The sequence below is a fragment of the Muscardinus avellanarius genome (assembly GCF_963383645.1).
Source record: "Muscardinus avellanarius genome assembly, chromosome: 6".
NCBI lineage: Eukaryota > Metazoa > Chordata > Mammalia > Rodentia > Gliridae > Muscardinus > Muscardinus avellanarius.
In genome coordinates, this window is record NC_137791.1 from 96,407,951 (window position 1) to 96,425,122 (window position 17,172).

The window sequence follows — 17,172 nt, forward strand, 5'->3', positions numbered from 1 at the left end:
GCGGGCACTGCTCCCAGAGCTCTCCAGGCAGAGCAGAGCTCAAAATCGCCGCCCACTTCTCCCCGGCCCAGCCCAGCCCGCCTTCCCTCCGCCCCGCCTCCGCGCTAGCCAATCAGCGCTCCTGTCGCGTCATCACCGTGCGCGGACAGCGGCCACGTCAGAGACGGGACCACGTGTACTGTGTTGACTGTCAAAGTCCCCGGGAACCCAGTTTCCGGAAGCGGCGAGATCTTACAGAAGATCCTGCCCCCGAGTTCTCTGGTTCTGCGAATCTCGAGCCATGAGCACCCCGGGCGTGCTGTCCTTTACCCAGCAAGGCTGGGAGCAGGTCCTGACCAAGGTGAAACGGGCTGTGGTCTACCTGGACGCCGCCAGCGCCGAGAGCCTGCACTGGGGCTGCGGATCCACTCGTCTCCTGGAGGCGGTGGGGAGTCCTGCGTGTCACCTGCGGGAGTTCGGGCCCGAGGCAATTGGTGGCGGAGTTGAACAGCCCAAGACGGTGTTTGTGTTGAGTTGCCTGCTGAAAGGCAGGACCGTGGACACTCTACGAGACATCATCTGCCGCAGTCACTTCCAGTATTGTGTGGTGGTCACGGCCGTGAGCCACGCTGTCCACCTCACGGCTAACCACGTGCCAGCGGCTGCAGCGGCCGAGCTAGAGGGGCAGGAGCCGGTGTTTGATCAGCTGGAGGAGAAGCTGTGTGAGTGGATGGGCAACATGAACTATACCGCTGAGGTGCTGCACGTCCCTTTGCTGCTCGCCCCCGCCGCTCCTTACCTTGCCTTAACTCCAGCCTTTGCTTCCCTTTTCCCACTGCTACCCCAAGATGTGGATCTCCTTAATAGTACCCGACTGGACAAGAGGAAGCTGGGAAGCCTGGGTGAGGTGGATTCCAGCACCCTCACCTCGATGCTATTCCTGCAGATCAGGTGCCTGGTGTCTGGCATCAGTTCTCTGTGCGAGCACTTGGGGGTACGGGAAGAGTGTTTTGCTGTGGGTTCTCTCAGTCGGATCATCGCTGCAGATCTGGCTAATTATGCCCCTGCCAAGAACAGGAGGAAGACTGCTACAGGCAGGGCATCTGTGGTCTTTGTGGATAGAACTCTGGATCTCACAGGTAAGTGGTATTGGCCGAGCTGTTCATATTCACTTTCCAAGGTGCAGGGACTTTCACTGATTCAGCAAATGTTTTATTGGTCTCTTAATATATTTGCCATTGAGGATATAAAGATGACCTAGATACACAGGCCCTTATTTCACAGAATTTAGAGTATAGCTTAGCCTAGAGGGGGGATATAGACAAGCAGTTTGCCAAATGTGCTGGGTAAATCTGGCCTCAGTGTGCATCGTCTCATTCAACAAAAAGCTGCATCTAGCCCATGAAACTTGAATATGGAATTATGCTAACATGGAGAGCTGTCCACCTGGAAACCTTTTAAAACTTTGCAAATGCCAACAGTCTGTCATAAGAAGACTGATCTGTTGGAGAGGTGTTAAGAGATGATCCAGTGAAAGGAAAACTAAAACAAAACATGAAATTACCACTGATAGTTGAGGTTTAGGTTTCTTTAAATAAATGTTAAAACATTAAACTGACTATAAATATCCCTATTAAATGAGATGAAATAGGATTATAGAAAATATTTTCAGATGTTTGATTTGTTCTTAGCTTTTATTCTTCTGAAGATTGGGTAGATAATCTCAAATCAGAGTAACATATTATTTATATACATAAAAGGGATACATGTAACTTTTGAAACAAGTGAAAGTAAAGCACTTCTCTTAAAAAATTTATTGGTGGCTGGGTGTCGTGGCACACACTTGTAATCCCAGTGCTTTGGAGGCTGAGACAGGAGGATTGCACAGGTTCGAAGCCATCCTCAGCTACTTAGTGAGGCTCTCAGCAACTTAGTGAGACCCTGTTTCCAAATAAAGTATAAAATAGGTCTGGGAGTATAGCCCGGAGGTAGAAAAGCCCTTGGGTTCCACCGCAGTACCACAAAAAAATTTATTGGTGAATTATAATGTGCACATAACATTAATAATTTGGCCAATTTCATTCCCCTTTCCCTTCCCTTCTCCCTCCTTCTGTTCTATTTCCTCTACTTTACTGGTCTTTCTTTAGTTTTCATGAGCTTCCCCCTCTTTAGGAAAAGCATTTTCTAATACTTGACATGTGCATTTTCAAAGGTCAACTTTCTTGCCATTTAATAATTAGGTAGATGTAATGCTGTTAGTAGTAAATACTAGCCAATCCAAGTTCGAGCAGAATACTCAGGAAATTGACATTTTTAAGCATTACTTTTAGTAGATAAGTAAAAAGGTAGAATGAAGTTAGAAAACCCATAATAGGTGTATCTGAGTTTTTGACCTTAATAAAATGAAATTTCAGATCATAAAAATGAAGCATTGGTAGTATTGAGGTGGAAATTTCATTATGTGACTGGAAAAACCAGGTGCCCTGTCTGTCTGTCACTGTGATTGAATATAAATAATAGTTGTGACATCATAGAACTCTTAGAAGATTAAAAAGATAACACTTAGCTGGGTGTGGTGGCACACGCTTGTAATCCCAGCATTTGGGAGGCTGAAACCAGAGGATCGCGGTTCGCGGATAGCCTCAGCTACTTAGTGAGGGCCTTTGCAACTCAGTGAGACCCTGTTTCAAAATAAATAATAAAAAATAGGGCAGGGGGTGTAGCTTGGAGGTAGAAGGCCCCTGGGTTTCATCCCCAGACCCGCAACAACAACAACAACAAGCACTTGATGGGTATATGCTTGTTGGTGTTGTTTTTAAATGAATGGCATATACTGTTTATACATCAATTTATTTATGGCAAAAATGACATATAGATTCATAATTAGCCAAGACGATCATGTTATTTTTGCATATCCCCCTAAGACTTTAGTTAGGCAAATTTAATGTCCTGACTGGCCAGCACCATAGCAATAGCTTCTTTACACCTTTGCTATTTAATTCTTTGTATGCTTTTTTCTATATATAGAATGAATGAAGTAAGCATAGCTTCTGCCCTGTTAAAGCTTATGACATAAAGCAGTCAAAAGGCCTAGAATATAAGGGCCCACAGAGAGACAAAATTGCTCTCCTACTTGAGACATGAGGATCACAGGTTCAAGGCTAGACTTGGCAACTTAGTGAGACTATGTTTCTAAATAAAAAAAGGGACTGGGGGTGTAGCACAGTGGTAGAACACCCTGAGTTCAATCTCCAGTACAGTAGGAAGGAAGGAAGGCAGGCAAAATTGCCATTCAGTAGCAATCACTTTATACTTTGTTGTCCCTCAAGTCTCTATGTCCTTTCTTACACTCAACCTCAGATTTCTTCTAGTGTCCCTGAGAAAAGAGAAGCTATCAGGAAACTTCCATATAGTCCAATCACCAAAAATACCACCTAGCTAGGTGTTGTGATATGGATCTGCAATCCCAATACTTTAGAGATTGAGAGGATGATCCCAGGTTCAAAACCAGCTTCAGAAACTTAGTGAGATCCTTAATAACTTAGTGAGCCCTGTTTCAAAATTAAAAATATAAAAGGGCATAGGGTGTATCTTGTCTCTGGGTTCAATCCTCAGTACCAAAAGAATTTATATATATACATACACACATTTCTTATTCTTTCTACATCTGTACCCATGTATTTTTCTTTTATTCCTTCATATTTAAAAAGGAATACATTGCCAGGTGCAGAGGTGCATATCTGTAATCTCCAGTACTTGGGAGGCTGAGACAGATGAATTGTAAATTGGAGGCCAACCTGGGCAACTTAGTGAGATCATGTTTCAAGATAAACAATAAAAAGGGCTGGGATTGTAATTCAGTGGTAGAGCACCTCTGGGTTCAATCCCAAGTACACACACACATACACACACACATACACACACACACACACACACACACACACACACACACACACATACGAAGAATAAAAAAATGTATTGTTCCTGTTATGCCAGTATCAACTTTTTTACCTATGCAGACTGGATTGTCACTCTTTTCTATTTTCTCATGAATTTACCTTTGCTTCTCCAACTTCAGTTACATTTTTTTGCTTCATTTTATAGATGATTTTAAAAAGTTGTCTATCCTTGCCATCCCCATTATCATCTGCTCTGATTTTTTATTTTATTTTATTTTTATTTTTTGGTGGTACTGGGGTTCCTGGAAGCCCTTCTACCTCCGGGCTACACTCCCAGACCTATTTTTGCATTTTTATTTTGGAAACAGGGTCTCCTAAGCCAGCGCACGCGGCTGGCTTCGAACCTGCGCAATCCTCCTGTCTCTGCCTCCCAAGCACAGGGATTACAAGTGTGCGCCACCACGCCCGGCGTTGCTCTGATTTTTTGACTCCCCTTCATTAAAAAAAATTTGTTTGTTTGTTTGTTTGTTTGTTTATTTATTTTGCGGTGCTGGGGATGGATCTCAGGGGCATTCTACCTCTGAGCTACATCCCTAGCTCTATTTTTTATTCTTTATCTGGAAACAGGGTCTCACTGAGTTGCAAAGGGCCTCACTAAATAGTAGCTGAGCCTGTCTGTGAACGGCGATCCTGCTGTCTCAGCCTCCCAAATGCTGGAATTACAAGCATGCGCCACCACGCCCGGCTTGACGCCCCTTCAGTTAAGCTTTATTTTCTGGTATTTCTCAGACATTTTCTTTGTCAGACCCTGTTTCAAAATGAAAAAAAAAAAAAAAAATAGAACAAGGTGTGTAGCCCAGAGGTTCAATGTTCCTGGGTTCAATCTCCAACACCCCCCCCCCCCACACACACACACGAAAAAGAAAGAAAGAAAGAAAGACTGAGGCTTATAAATTAAGGGACATTTGTGTGAATAAGTTCTTTGATGGAGTCAAAGAAACCATATGTGATTAAAAAAAAAAGTAAGACTGATTTGGAAATTATTGTAATGCCTTAAATGAATAAAAGTTTAATTTAAAACACTTGGTAGCAATTTTACATAGAGACCAAAGGATATACTTTTATTTTTTTCGGTACTGGGGACGGAACCCAGGGGCATTCTAACTTTAAGCTACACCTCCAGTCCTATTTTTTAATTCTTTATTTTTTGAAACAGGGTCTCACTGAGTTGCAAAGGGCCTCACTAAGTAGCTGAGGCTGTCCGTGAACTACAATCCTCTTGTCTATACATTTTTAAGTCTTTGATTTAGATGTTAACTTTCATACTAATTTATGTAATTAGTTGTTAATATTTTGGAGGTTATCCTTGATAATTTACCATTAGAAGATTCACATACTTAGATGCTAAATTGGTCGTGCCAAAAAACCCTCAAGTAGTTCATAAATATTTGCTCATATCATGTTTATAATATAGACTTTTTTCATCTTTTTCATCATCACCTTTTTGACAGTAATATCACCTTGTCTAATTGTGTTCAGTAAATATTTATTGAATGCCCACTGTGTGCTAGGCACTGTGCCAGGTGCTAGGGAAGGGAGACAAGGTCCTTGCCCTCCTGAAGCAGTTGATAAGCTTTCAGGGCTTAAAAAAACATAGATCATGTGTTATAATTGTTTGACAAGAAATGGCCACTTATTTATCTGTCTTTTTGATTATGGCTGACTTTGACCATGTCTAGACTACCCAGGAGCTTGGGCACCTAGGCTTCAGGCATGTTTGCACAGAGGATTTAAATAGCATTCTGTGGTCTGCTGTGGCTTCTGGCTTATTTTAAAGGACAGTTAAAAGGTAGACTTGTTCATGAATCCCTCACATTTGAGTCTGGTTTGCTTTCCTTTTCTGGATCTTGAGATTGGATAGAGCGCTGTACTAATAATCTTCAAGATCTAATTCAAAAGGGGATGGTAATTCTGGGAACTAAATTTATTCTGCTTAACACTTGTGAATCTTAGCTTCATGCAAACTTTTAAATTAAAGTCTTTCAACTAAAGATTAACTCTCAATTCAGTGGTAGCTCTTGAACCTGGGATTATAATATTCTGAGGGAATATGATACGTTATATGTTTTAAGGAATGGATATTTATTTATATGTTAAAGTATTGAAATTTGACACTGTTGCTCAAATAGTAATTGCTAGTGTGCTTGGGAGGCTGAGACAGGAGGATTACAGGCCTTTGCTACTTAGTGAGGCCCTTTGCAACTCAGTGAGACCCTGTTTCAAAATAAACAATTTTAAAAATAGGGCTGTGGGTATAGCTCGGAGGTAGAATGCCCCTGGGTTCCATCCCCAGTACTGCAAAAGAAAAAAAAAGAAAAAAAAAGAGATTTGAGATTAAAGTGTGATGGAGTTTTCATTTTAGTTAGCTTCGCACAGAGGACCTCTTTAAGGATCTAACATTAGGGAAGAGGCTGCAATGAGACAGAAAGCAGGCCAGGTGGCTATCTATGGATAGAATATAAGCCCCAGCGAATGGCAAATTTAAAGGGCTTGAGATGGGAGCATGGTTGACATGTTTGAGAAACAGTATGAGGCCAATATAGCTGCAGTGTTATAAGCTGAGGGAGCAGTCGTAGGAGACAGAGTTGGAGAGATAGGCAGAGGGAATGCATTATAGGGCAAAAAAAAAAAAAATTTTAGAATAAAAGGCAACAGTACAATGGGAAGCCACTTGGAAGTTTCCAAGTTGTGATGTGGCATGGTCAGATTTATGTTATACAGGATCATGTTCAGAAGGAGCGTGGGGAGGAGGTAGATCCTTAGTATATGACAGCGGTCCTATCTCAGCAGAGGGCCAATGGGGACAGCCCCCGTATCCTGTCTGTGAGATGTTGAGAAGCCTGCTGCCTTTTTATCTGTTTTTCTGTACTACAGTATAATTATACTGTGATGAAGACATCTCAAATCTTATTTTTTTATTTTAATTCATGTAAACTGAGACAAAGTGTTACATGTCTTATGATAATGACACTAACATGTATTCACACTATGATCAAGAGGATCATACAGGATTGCTATTTTTTTTCTGGCAATGTTAACCAAAAAATTAGCCCTTGAGACATTAGCTTATCCATGCAGGATTTCCAATCCTAGGGTTCTAAGATACTTAGGTGTCAGTGGGACCAACTCTGAGTTTATGGATTGGTAAAATAACACCACATTGATAAACAATGCCTCAGATCACAAAACAAACAAACAAACAAACAAACAAACAAACAAACAACTAGCAGAGGAAGGGACCGCTCGAGGCTACATCTCTTTTTCCCCCCTATGTCTCCTTGGAAAAAATAGCATTGGGAATTAAACCATTCTCTGCCCAGACTAGGGAGCACTTTGCTATTGGTCAGAGTAAAAGTTGGACAGGCAGGGAAGAAATAGCTGGGCTCTGGTGACTTCTTCTTTCTTCCTCCCCACTCCCCTTTTCCTCTTCTTTCATCTTCTTTGCTGTGCATTGACCCCAGGGCATTCTACCTTCGAGCTACACCCCCACCCCAATTTTTTATTCTTTATTTTTTTATTTTTTGGTGGTACTGGGGATGGAACCCTTCTACCTCTGGGCTATACTCCCAGACCTATTTTATATTTTTATTTGGAAACAGGGTCTCTTAAGCCAGCGAGGCTGGGTTTGAACCTGTGTGATCCTCCTGTCTCTGCCTTCCAAGCGCAGGGATTACAAGTGTGCGCCACCATGCCTGGCTTATTCTTTATTTTGAAACAGGGTCTCACTGGGTTGCAAAGGGCCTCACTAAGTAGCTGAGGCTGGCTGCGAACCCAGAGCCTTCTGTCTCAGCCTCCCAAGTACTGGGATTATAAGCGTTTGCCACCACGCTCAGTTCTGGTTGGTTTGTAAAGTATCTAGAATATTTTAAAATTTCTATAAGAAAAGAAAAACTGTGAAAATATAACACTTGGCATTTTATTCATTTTATAAAAGAATTAGCTGAAATTAATTATGACATTGATAGATCTCAAATGCTTAGTCTATACTTACATTGTAAAAATGGCAGTAATTAAATTTTAATTTTTTTTTTTAATTTTATTTTATTGGTGCACTGTATTCATACATCATAGTGGGATACAAACTTTTGTAGACATACATGCACACATCGCCCAGTCAGCCCCCACCCGATCCCCACCCCATTCTCTCCCCATCCCTCCCTCCCATGCTTGGCTTAGTGGTTGACATCTAGTATTATAGCAATTTATCCAAAATTTAAAATGATAATCTCACATAACAGTTTCATTTGTCTGATACCAAGCTTTTGATGACTTAAAGATAACATTTCAATATTTCTTTTTGCTTTCTTTCTTACCAGAGAATATTTTTTTCTTTTTTTTAGGTGAAACTATCATATATTTATTTTTCAGAAAAAAATCTATCCTGATATGGAATATGGACTCTAGATACCCAAAACAATCTCGAAGCAAAAACAAAGCTAGAAGATGTATATTTTCTGATTTCAAACCATATAAAGCTACAATAATTGAAACAGTGTAGTACTGTTCTAAAGGCAGATATATAGACCATTGGAGTTAAATACAAGCCTAGAGCTAACTTCTTCCCTATATTGTCAAGTTATTTTCGACAAGGTTTCCACGAAGATTTGGTGGTGGAAATAATAATCTTTTAACTAAATATTGTTGAAAAATAATAATTACATGGAAAAGAATAAAATTGGACCCTTACCTAATCCCACATACAAGTATTAACTCAAACTAGATAAAAGACCTAAATATAAATCTTAAGACTATAAACTTTTAGGAGAAAATCTGGGTCATAAAACCTCACAACATTGAAATTGGCAGTGATTTCTTGGATATGATTTCAATGGCACAGGCAACAGAAGAATATACAAACTCCCTAAAAAATAAAAAACATGTTGTATATCCAAAGACAATGTAAACAGAGTTAAAAGTTACTAATAGAATTGGATAAAATATTTCCAATTGCTATATCTGAAGGTATATTAATATTCCGACTAGAAATCCTAAAAATTAACAACAATAAAGGCAAACAATACCCTTTAGAGATAGGTAAAAGACTAACATAAATAATGAATCTCCACAGATAACCAATCTTAGTTGTCTGTTGGATGGAAACTCTTGTTTCTCTGGTTCTGGTGAGTGTTACCTATTTCTTCTTTGTAGTTAATCTCTTTGAGTATTTTCTCTAGCGCTGGTTTTGAAGACATAAATTCCTTCAGTTTCTGTTTGTCATGGAAGCTTCTTATTTCTCCATCTAATTTGATAGAAAGTTTTGCTGGATAGGAAATTTTTGGCTGGAAGTTGTTTTCTTTCATAGTTTGGAATATGTTACTCCAAGCCCTTCTGGCTCTCATAACTTGGTTTGGGAAGTCTGGAGTGATTCTAATTGGTTTGCCTCTGAATGTCACTTGGCCCTTTGTTTTTGTTGCCTTTAAGATTCTCTGCTTGGCTTCCACATTGGTCATTTTGACAATTATATGGCGTGGGGATCCTCTTCTCGGATCCTGTCTAAAGGGAGTTCTATAAGTTTCCTGGATCTGTGTATCAACCTCTTGCTCTATATTTGGAAAATTTTCTGCTATTACTTCCTTGAAGAGATTGTTGATCCCTTTGGTATCACTTTCTTTTCCCTCCTCTATTCCAATTATTCTTAAGTTAGCTCTCTTAAGATGGGCCCATATTTCTTCAATGTCAGATTCCTGCTGTTGGATATCTTTTTCTAGATTAGAAACTATGCATTCATTTTTGGATTGCTCATCTTCTAAGAGCGAGATTCTGTTCTCCATGTGGTCTAATCGGTTGTTTGTGCTTTGAATTGAGGCCTTTACTTCATTAATTGCATCCTTTATCTCTTTTTGGCTCTCTCTGAGTTCTTTTCGAAGCACCTCTATTATTTCTACAGTTATTTTCCTGATTTGATCTTCTAGAAATCTCTGATTTTCTGTTTTATCAGGTTCTGATATTGTGGGGTTGTGCACATTCATTACTTCAGTGTTATTCCTCTTTCCCATGATTTCGGAGGTTTGTGCCTTCTCTGGGTTCTTCCCTTGGGTCACTATGGCTTCACTTAAGGTGCTCTGGATCTCGAGTCTGTATTATCTCAGACCCTACTACTCCTTTACTGGGTTGTATCACAGAGTCTCCGACCCAGGGAGTCGATAGAGGCTGCTTTAAACTATGGGGGGTGCCAGGTTGCACGCTCTCCTATGGTGTGATATCTCTGCCACCACCACTCCCTCACTGGGTCAAGTCCCAGGAGGCACAATACTGGGATTTCTCCTCTGTGGCCCGCAATTTGACTCACTGTTCTTGAGTACGTAGATGTAGCTGTACTGGACTCGGTGAATTCACTGCTGCTGCCGCCGCCGGTGGCAATATGGCGCCTCTGCCACGCCCTCGGCCATGAGGCTGGCGTATTTTTTCTTCTCTGGTTTTGATTTCCACTCTGAATCCCTGCAGCGTGTGCTGAGCTCAGCCACTGGGAGCTTTAAATGCTGTCTGCGCCGAAAGATCCCGCCTGGCTGTTCCGCATCGGCTCACCTCGGCTTGCTGTAGCCGTCCGCTGAGTTCGCCGCTGCCGCCGGCAGTATGGCGCTGCTGCCGCGTCCTCGGGCGCGTGTGTCCCCTCTGTGGCCCTGAGCTCTGTTCTCAGTCCGCTTTCTCTCTGGAGCCTGGTGGTTTTTTTGTTTTTCTGGTGATGGTGTTTTCTGGCTATGAAAGGCGCTCTTTTTGTGGTAATGGAGATTGGTTGTTAGCGGGACTCTTAAGCCCCGCTTTTCTCGGTCGCCATCTTCCCGGAAGTCCGTAATTAAATTTTAAAAATGAAGCCGGGTATGGTGGTGCATGCTTGGAATCCCAGCATTTGGGAGCCAACAGCCTCAGCTACTTAGGCCCTTTGCAACTCAGTGAGACCCTGATTGAAAGAATAAACTACAAGCTGGGCATGGTGATGCACACTTGTAATCCCAGCATTTGGGAGGCTGAGACAAGAGGAGCGTGGTTCATGGACAGCCTCAGTTACTTACTGAGGCCGTCCACAACTTAGTGAGACCCTGTTTCAAAATAAAGAATAAAACATAGGGCTAAGAGTGTAGCTCGGAGTTAGAATGTCCCGGGGTTCCATCCCTAGCAACACACACACACACATACACACACACACACACACACACACACACACACACACACACCACATAATAAATAAAATAAAAAAATAGCCCGGCGTGGTGGTGCATGCTTGTAATCCCTGTGCTTGGGAGGTTGAGACAGGAGGATTGCACAGGTTCAAAGCTAGCCTTAACTACTTAGTGAGGCTCTCAGCAACTTAGTGAGACCCTGTTTCTACTGTTATTTATTTATTTATTTATTTATTTATTTATTTATTTATTTATTTTGTGGTACTGGGGTTGGAACCCAGAGGCTTCCTACTGGGTTATCCTCCCAGCCGTATTTTATATTTTATTTGAAAACAGGGTCTCACTAAGTTGCTGAGAGCCTCACTAAAATAGGTCTGGAAGTATAGCCCGGAAGTTTCACCCCCAGTACCACACACACACACACACACACACACACACTAAATTAAATAAAATAAAAAAGTAGGGCTGGGAGGGTAACTCAGAGGTAGAATGCCCCTGGGTTCCATCCCCAGTACTGAAAATCAAATCAAATGAAATAATTAAAAATAGGGGTGGGGGTGTAGCCCAGAGGTAGAATGCCCCTGGGTTTCACCCCAGTATTGCAAAAAAAAAAAAAAAAAAAGATTGTTGAACGTGGGCACATGAGAAACCATGTTCACAGAGCAGTTGAGTAATCAGCTAAATCATTTATTTATTTATTATTTATTTATTTTTGCGGAGCTGGGGATGGAACCCAGGGGCATTCTACCTCCAAGCTATACCCAGCCCTATTTTTTTATTCTTTATTTTGAAACAGGGTCTCACTGAGTTGCAAAGGGCCTCACAATAAGTAGCTGAGGCTGTCCTCAAACTGTGATCCTCCTTTCTCATGCAGGTCTTACAAGGGTGCACCACCATGCCTGGCTTAAATTATTTTTTAATTAAGTAAATTTCATGTGCTTTTGTATTAAAAATTTAGGAAAAATGAAGCTGTGATAGAGTTTATATCAATTACAGTCTTACCATCTCAAAATAACCCATGTTAAGCTTTTAGGATATTGATGTGCATGTGCGTGTATATAATACACTTTTTGTTCTTATTATAAAAGGGATACGTATTTATCACAAAAAGTAAAGAAATTCTACATAAGAAAAAGAAAATTAAAATCTTCATCTGAGAACTGCTTCAGTAAATATATCACAACTTTAAAATGTTATTTCTCTATTTTTGAGCATTTATGATGTTTTATATACTATTTTAATCATATAAATGATTTGTTGTGCATGAATCACTCTTAACCAGGCGTGGTGGCGCTTGCTTGTAATCCCCTTGCTTGGGAGGCTGAGACAGGAGGATTCTACAGGTTCAAAGCCAGCCTTAGCTACTTAGTGAGGCTCTCAGCAACTTATGAGACCCTGTTTCCAAATAAAGTATAAAATAGGTCTGGGAGTGTAGCCCAGAGGTAGAAAAGCCCCTGGGTTCCATCCCCAATAAAACACACATTAAAAAAAAAGAAGAAACATTTAATATCTTGACTTCTCATATTTTGGAGAGTTTCAGGAAGACTGTCAGCAGTGTCAGTTTGCAGAGGGTTTAATGAACTGAAACTTGTCAAAGCTCCCTAAGTTTAAGATAGAAAGCAGGAGTGAGCAGTAGCCAGATCGTGAGGCTGAAGATGCTAGGAAAGACGGGCAGCACACACAGAACGCTTGCTTGTGTCATGTGCTTATGAATGGTGGAGGAGACTGAAATGTGGGCTTCAGGCTCAAAGAAAAGCTACCCTGATGATAAGTGAAGATCTAAAAAGGTTTTTAGTAAGTAAGGAGGGAACTGGTGCAGAAAGACTGTCATGATGCTATGAGATGATCTTAGGGTCTCCCTTTAAGTCTTGAGATAATTTGAGTTTATTAAGAGATAATTCACTTAGAGATTTCTGACTCCTCTGGATGCCAGGGCCTCTTACAGATTCAGCTACTTAGTGAGGTCCTCTGTAACTCAGTGAGACCCTGTCTCAAAATAAAGAATAAAAAATAGGGCAGGGAGTGTAGCTCAGATGTAGAATGCCCCTGGTTCTGTCCACAGACCCCCCCACCCCCTCAATATATATATATATATATATATATATTTACTAGGTATTAATTCACCAAGTATTTAACAAGCAGCTCCTAGTCTGAGGGCTGGGAAGATAACTACAAACCACAGACAACATAAATAAGACATGATTCCTACTGCCTTAATGAATGAACTGTTAGAACATGAAGTGTGTGTGTGTGTGTGTGTGTGTGTGTGTGTGTGTGTGTGTGTATGGAAAGAGAGAGAGAGAGAGAGAGGGAGGGAGGGGTTAAGAATCAAAATATTAGTTGATCCAAAGTGTATGGAATCATAAAAAAAAATAGATGTGGTAAGTCCACCCACCACTGGAATTATGTTTTCCAAGAGGTGATGGTTTTTGGAGAAATTACTTGATTTTACAGAAAAAGCACTATACTATGTCATTAGTCTTGAATTTTAACTTGTTAATTCATTCATTATTAGTAGAGTTAATACATGTAAAGCTTCTCAAACAGTGCCAGGAATAAAGAGAGTATTCAATAAACACTGCTGTCATTCCAGGCTATTACCATTTGCTCACTTACTCTTTCCTTTGTCTAACAAATGTGCAGTGAGAGGCCACTAAATGCCAATTTCCATGTTAGACTTTGTGAGTACAGGGGGAACTAGGTGAACAGGGCCTTTGCCATTATGACGATAACGTCATAGTGGAGGAGAGATCTGCTGTTCTTACTCAAGTCCCTAAGTCCTTCTGGATCTTAGTGTTTTTGTCAGTAAAATAAACATAAAATAAAGCTATAAAATTGCAGGCTAGTATCATCTTATGGTACTATTTAACTGATGGACTTTATGTTGATAATTTATTCAGCAAGTACTTATTGACACCTTCTGTATATAGATATTGTGCTAGGTGCTGAGGATATAGCAGTAACCAGAGCAGATGTGATGCTTGTCCTCCTGGGGTATTATGTCAACCCGTGAGGTACTCATTGCATAGGTGTCATGAACGTGATCAGTACTGCAGCCAAATAGTAGGTTTGTATTATTGATTTGTGTGACAGAAACTAAAAATGGCTGTTGATGTTGTTGTTATTAAATTAACTATTTAATCATTAATAATTAAATAATATTAATTATTGTGGTACTGGGGATTGAACCCAGAGGCATTCTACCTCTGAGCTACACTCCCAGCCCTATTTATTTTTTTATTTTTAAACAGGGTCTTACTAAGTTGTGGAGGCCCTCACAAGTTGCTGAGGCTGGTTGGTTACCTGCTATCCTCCTGTTTTGGCCTCCCGGGTACTGGGATTACAGTCGTGGGCCACCACTCCCAGCTTGGCTATTGATTTTGATAGAAGGAGGCAGTACAAAGCATATGTCTGTTAAACTTTTTTCTCCCAGTTCGTGAGTTTCTATTTTCTTGTCTGTTTACGCAGGAGCGGTTGGACACCATGGAGACAACTTAGTAGAAAAAATAATTTCAGTGCTTCCACAGCTTCCAGGCCACACAAATGACGTGATGGTTAACATGGTAGAGCTCACTGCACTCCAACCCGAGGAGGAGAATCTGAATGTGGTGGCACCAGGCTGTCTCGCACAATCCAGGTCAGATGTGTAGTTGTTTTCCCCTTGTTCTCCCTTTCCCCCCTCTTATCCTAGACTGAGTATTCACATACAAAAGCAACAGTTAAGGGTTGGTCTACTTGAAAATTTATAATGGATAACATTTAGACAAAAGCAATTTAACATAGAAATACTCATATCCATCAAGTATAATAATAAGTCAGAGAATGGAATTTTATAGGTCTGTCATTTAGAGGTGATATAATCTTGTTTCCAGCATTGGTTAAGTGGGTCCGTTAGTTCCACATGGGATAGAGTCTAGACCTCCTCAATTTATTTTTTCCAATTTGACTTGATCGTATGACTAAAAAGCAGCCCACATAAAAAGATGAACCAGTGCCATCTTTTATTATGTAACTTATATGCTTTGGGGAATTAATGGGAGAAATTTTTGTTTGCCGGTACATTTTTTCAAATGTTTAGAGAAGTAAGGATAGGACATGGTTTTAAACATAAATCGTGCAGCATTTCAAGAACTCTTCTGTAAAACATCAGTAAAATTTATGGTGATCATAACTTTGTCCTTCACCAACAATTCTTATGAGTTTGTAAATTCTTATTTTCAAAAAAGCACCAGTAGGAAAAAGGGGTCTAAAATCATCTGTTGTTCTTACCTCCATGTTTTTTGTTTGTGAATAAACAGGATCTTTTGGCATCGTGGTTTTGAATACTAATAGCAACATGGATCTTTGTAATTTCCTATCATATTTGGAATTAATATGTAGCTCCTAAAGTTTTCAGCCTTTTTTGTGAATAGTAACATTTATTGGGTGCCCACTGTGTACGGACCAGTAGGGAAAGAAATAAAAGTTCTAGCCCTTGTCTTCTTTGTATGTTACATACAATGCAAACACAGGCCAAGGGCTTATGGCTACACAAACCAGGAAATGACTGTGACTGGAAATACTAAGAGGGCCATTTAGAAGTTAATTATATTTTTTTGTAATGTAAATAATATTATTTTAGTTTATACTTCAAAGTACATATAACATTCAAAACTAAAAGAGATTACCAGTAAGGTGAATATTATACGTAGTGTTTTGTAACTATATGCAAGTAGTAAAGATTAAAAAATTTTTTAAAAAGCTGGGCATGGTGGCGCACGCTTGTAATCCCCGCACTTGGGGGGCCGAGACAGGAGGATCGCGCAGGTTTAAAGCCAGCCTCAGCTACTTAGTGAGGCTCTCAGCAACTTAGTAAGACCCTGTTTCCAAATAAAATATAAAATAGGTCTGGGAGTATAGCCTGGAGGTAGAAAGCTTCTGGGTTCCACCCCCAGTACCACATGCACACACAAAATAAAATAAAATGAAATACAGAATAAAAATAATGGAAATGGGGAAATGGCATTTTTTTTTCAAATCCTAAAAATAGTGAGTGTTTAAAGTTTGAACATTTAGGGAAATCAGTAAAGTTACCTTGAAGGGAGAGAGAAGGTACTGAATTGTAAAGAGAACATATTTCTTAACCGAAAGGAATATGCTTAGCTAAATAGACAGTGAATAAATCATATATTTTTTAATGATAACCCTGTGTCAAAAACATGGTATATTTATAAAATTTAACAAAAGAATAATTATAATAGGATTTTAACTTAGTCTTTTTATTTGTAATAACAATATTTACTCTGAATTTTGGATGACAGTATGGGCTGATGTTCACATGTATGTATATATAAATAGAAGTTAATAAGGATTTACTTTGTTTTTGTGTTAGTCTAAGCAATATGAAGGATAGAAAATATATATATATAGGCCCCGGCCGAACTGCGCGTAGCATGCCAGACCCCTGGAGAAACCGGACCCAGTAAGACGCTGGGTTCTGGGCGGGGGTCGCGGGCTGGGCACGCCAGATGGGGCCCGGGTCGCGGGACTCTGGGCCCCAGGCCGAACTGCGAGTAGCACGCCAGACCCCTGGAGAAACCAGGCCCAGTAAGACGCTGGGTTCTGGGTGGGGGTCGAGCACAGGGCACGCCAGCTGGGGCCTGGGTCGCGGGACTCTGGGTCCCGGCCGAACTGCGCATAGCACGCTAGACCCCTGGAGAAACCAGGCCCAGTAAGACGCTGGGTTCTGGGCGGGGGTCGCGGGCTGGGCACGCCAGATGGGGCCCGGGTCGCGGGACCCTGGGCCCCAGGCAGAACTGCGAGTAGCACGCCAGACCCCTGGAGAAACCAGGCCCAGTAAGATGCTGGGTTCTGGGCAGGGGTCGCGCTCGGGGCACGCCAGCTGGGGCCCGGGTCGCGGGACTCTGGGCCCCGGGCCGAACTGCGAGTAGCACGCCAGACCCCTGGAGAAACCGGGCCCAGAACAGAAAAAGATAAAGAAAAATATCGGAGAGGTGGTAAGAAAGCCGTTATGGATGCCAGGACACTGGAGATGCAGACAAAACTTATCTAAATGCACTGGAACTTATGGAAAAATTCACCATGAAAGAGGACTGCTATTTCTCTATATTGTTAAG

General features: G+C 41.0%; 1 protein-coding gene across 2 annotated transcripts in view; it reads left to right on the top strand.

The window, feature by feature from the left end:
• Window positions 1-280: 280 nt before the first annotated feature.
• SCFD2 (sec1 family domain containing 2) overlaps window positions 281-17,172 on the top strand; it is a gene marked incomplete at both ends in the record, with an annotated part of 435,303 nt that continues 418,411 nt past the window's right edge. For both annotated transcript variants that reach the window (XM_080698111.1, XM_080698112.1), the window contains 2 exons: window positions 281-1,118; window positions 14,525-14,693. In XM_080698111.1, coding sequence (XP_080554237.1) covers window positions 281-1,118; window positions 14,525-14,693 — 1,007 coding nt within the window. The remainder of the gene's footprint in view (window positions 1,119-14,524; window positions 14,694-17,172) is intronic.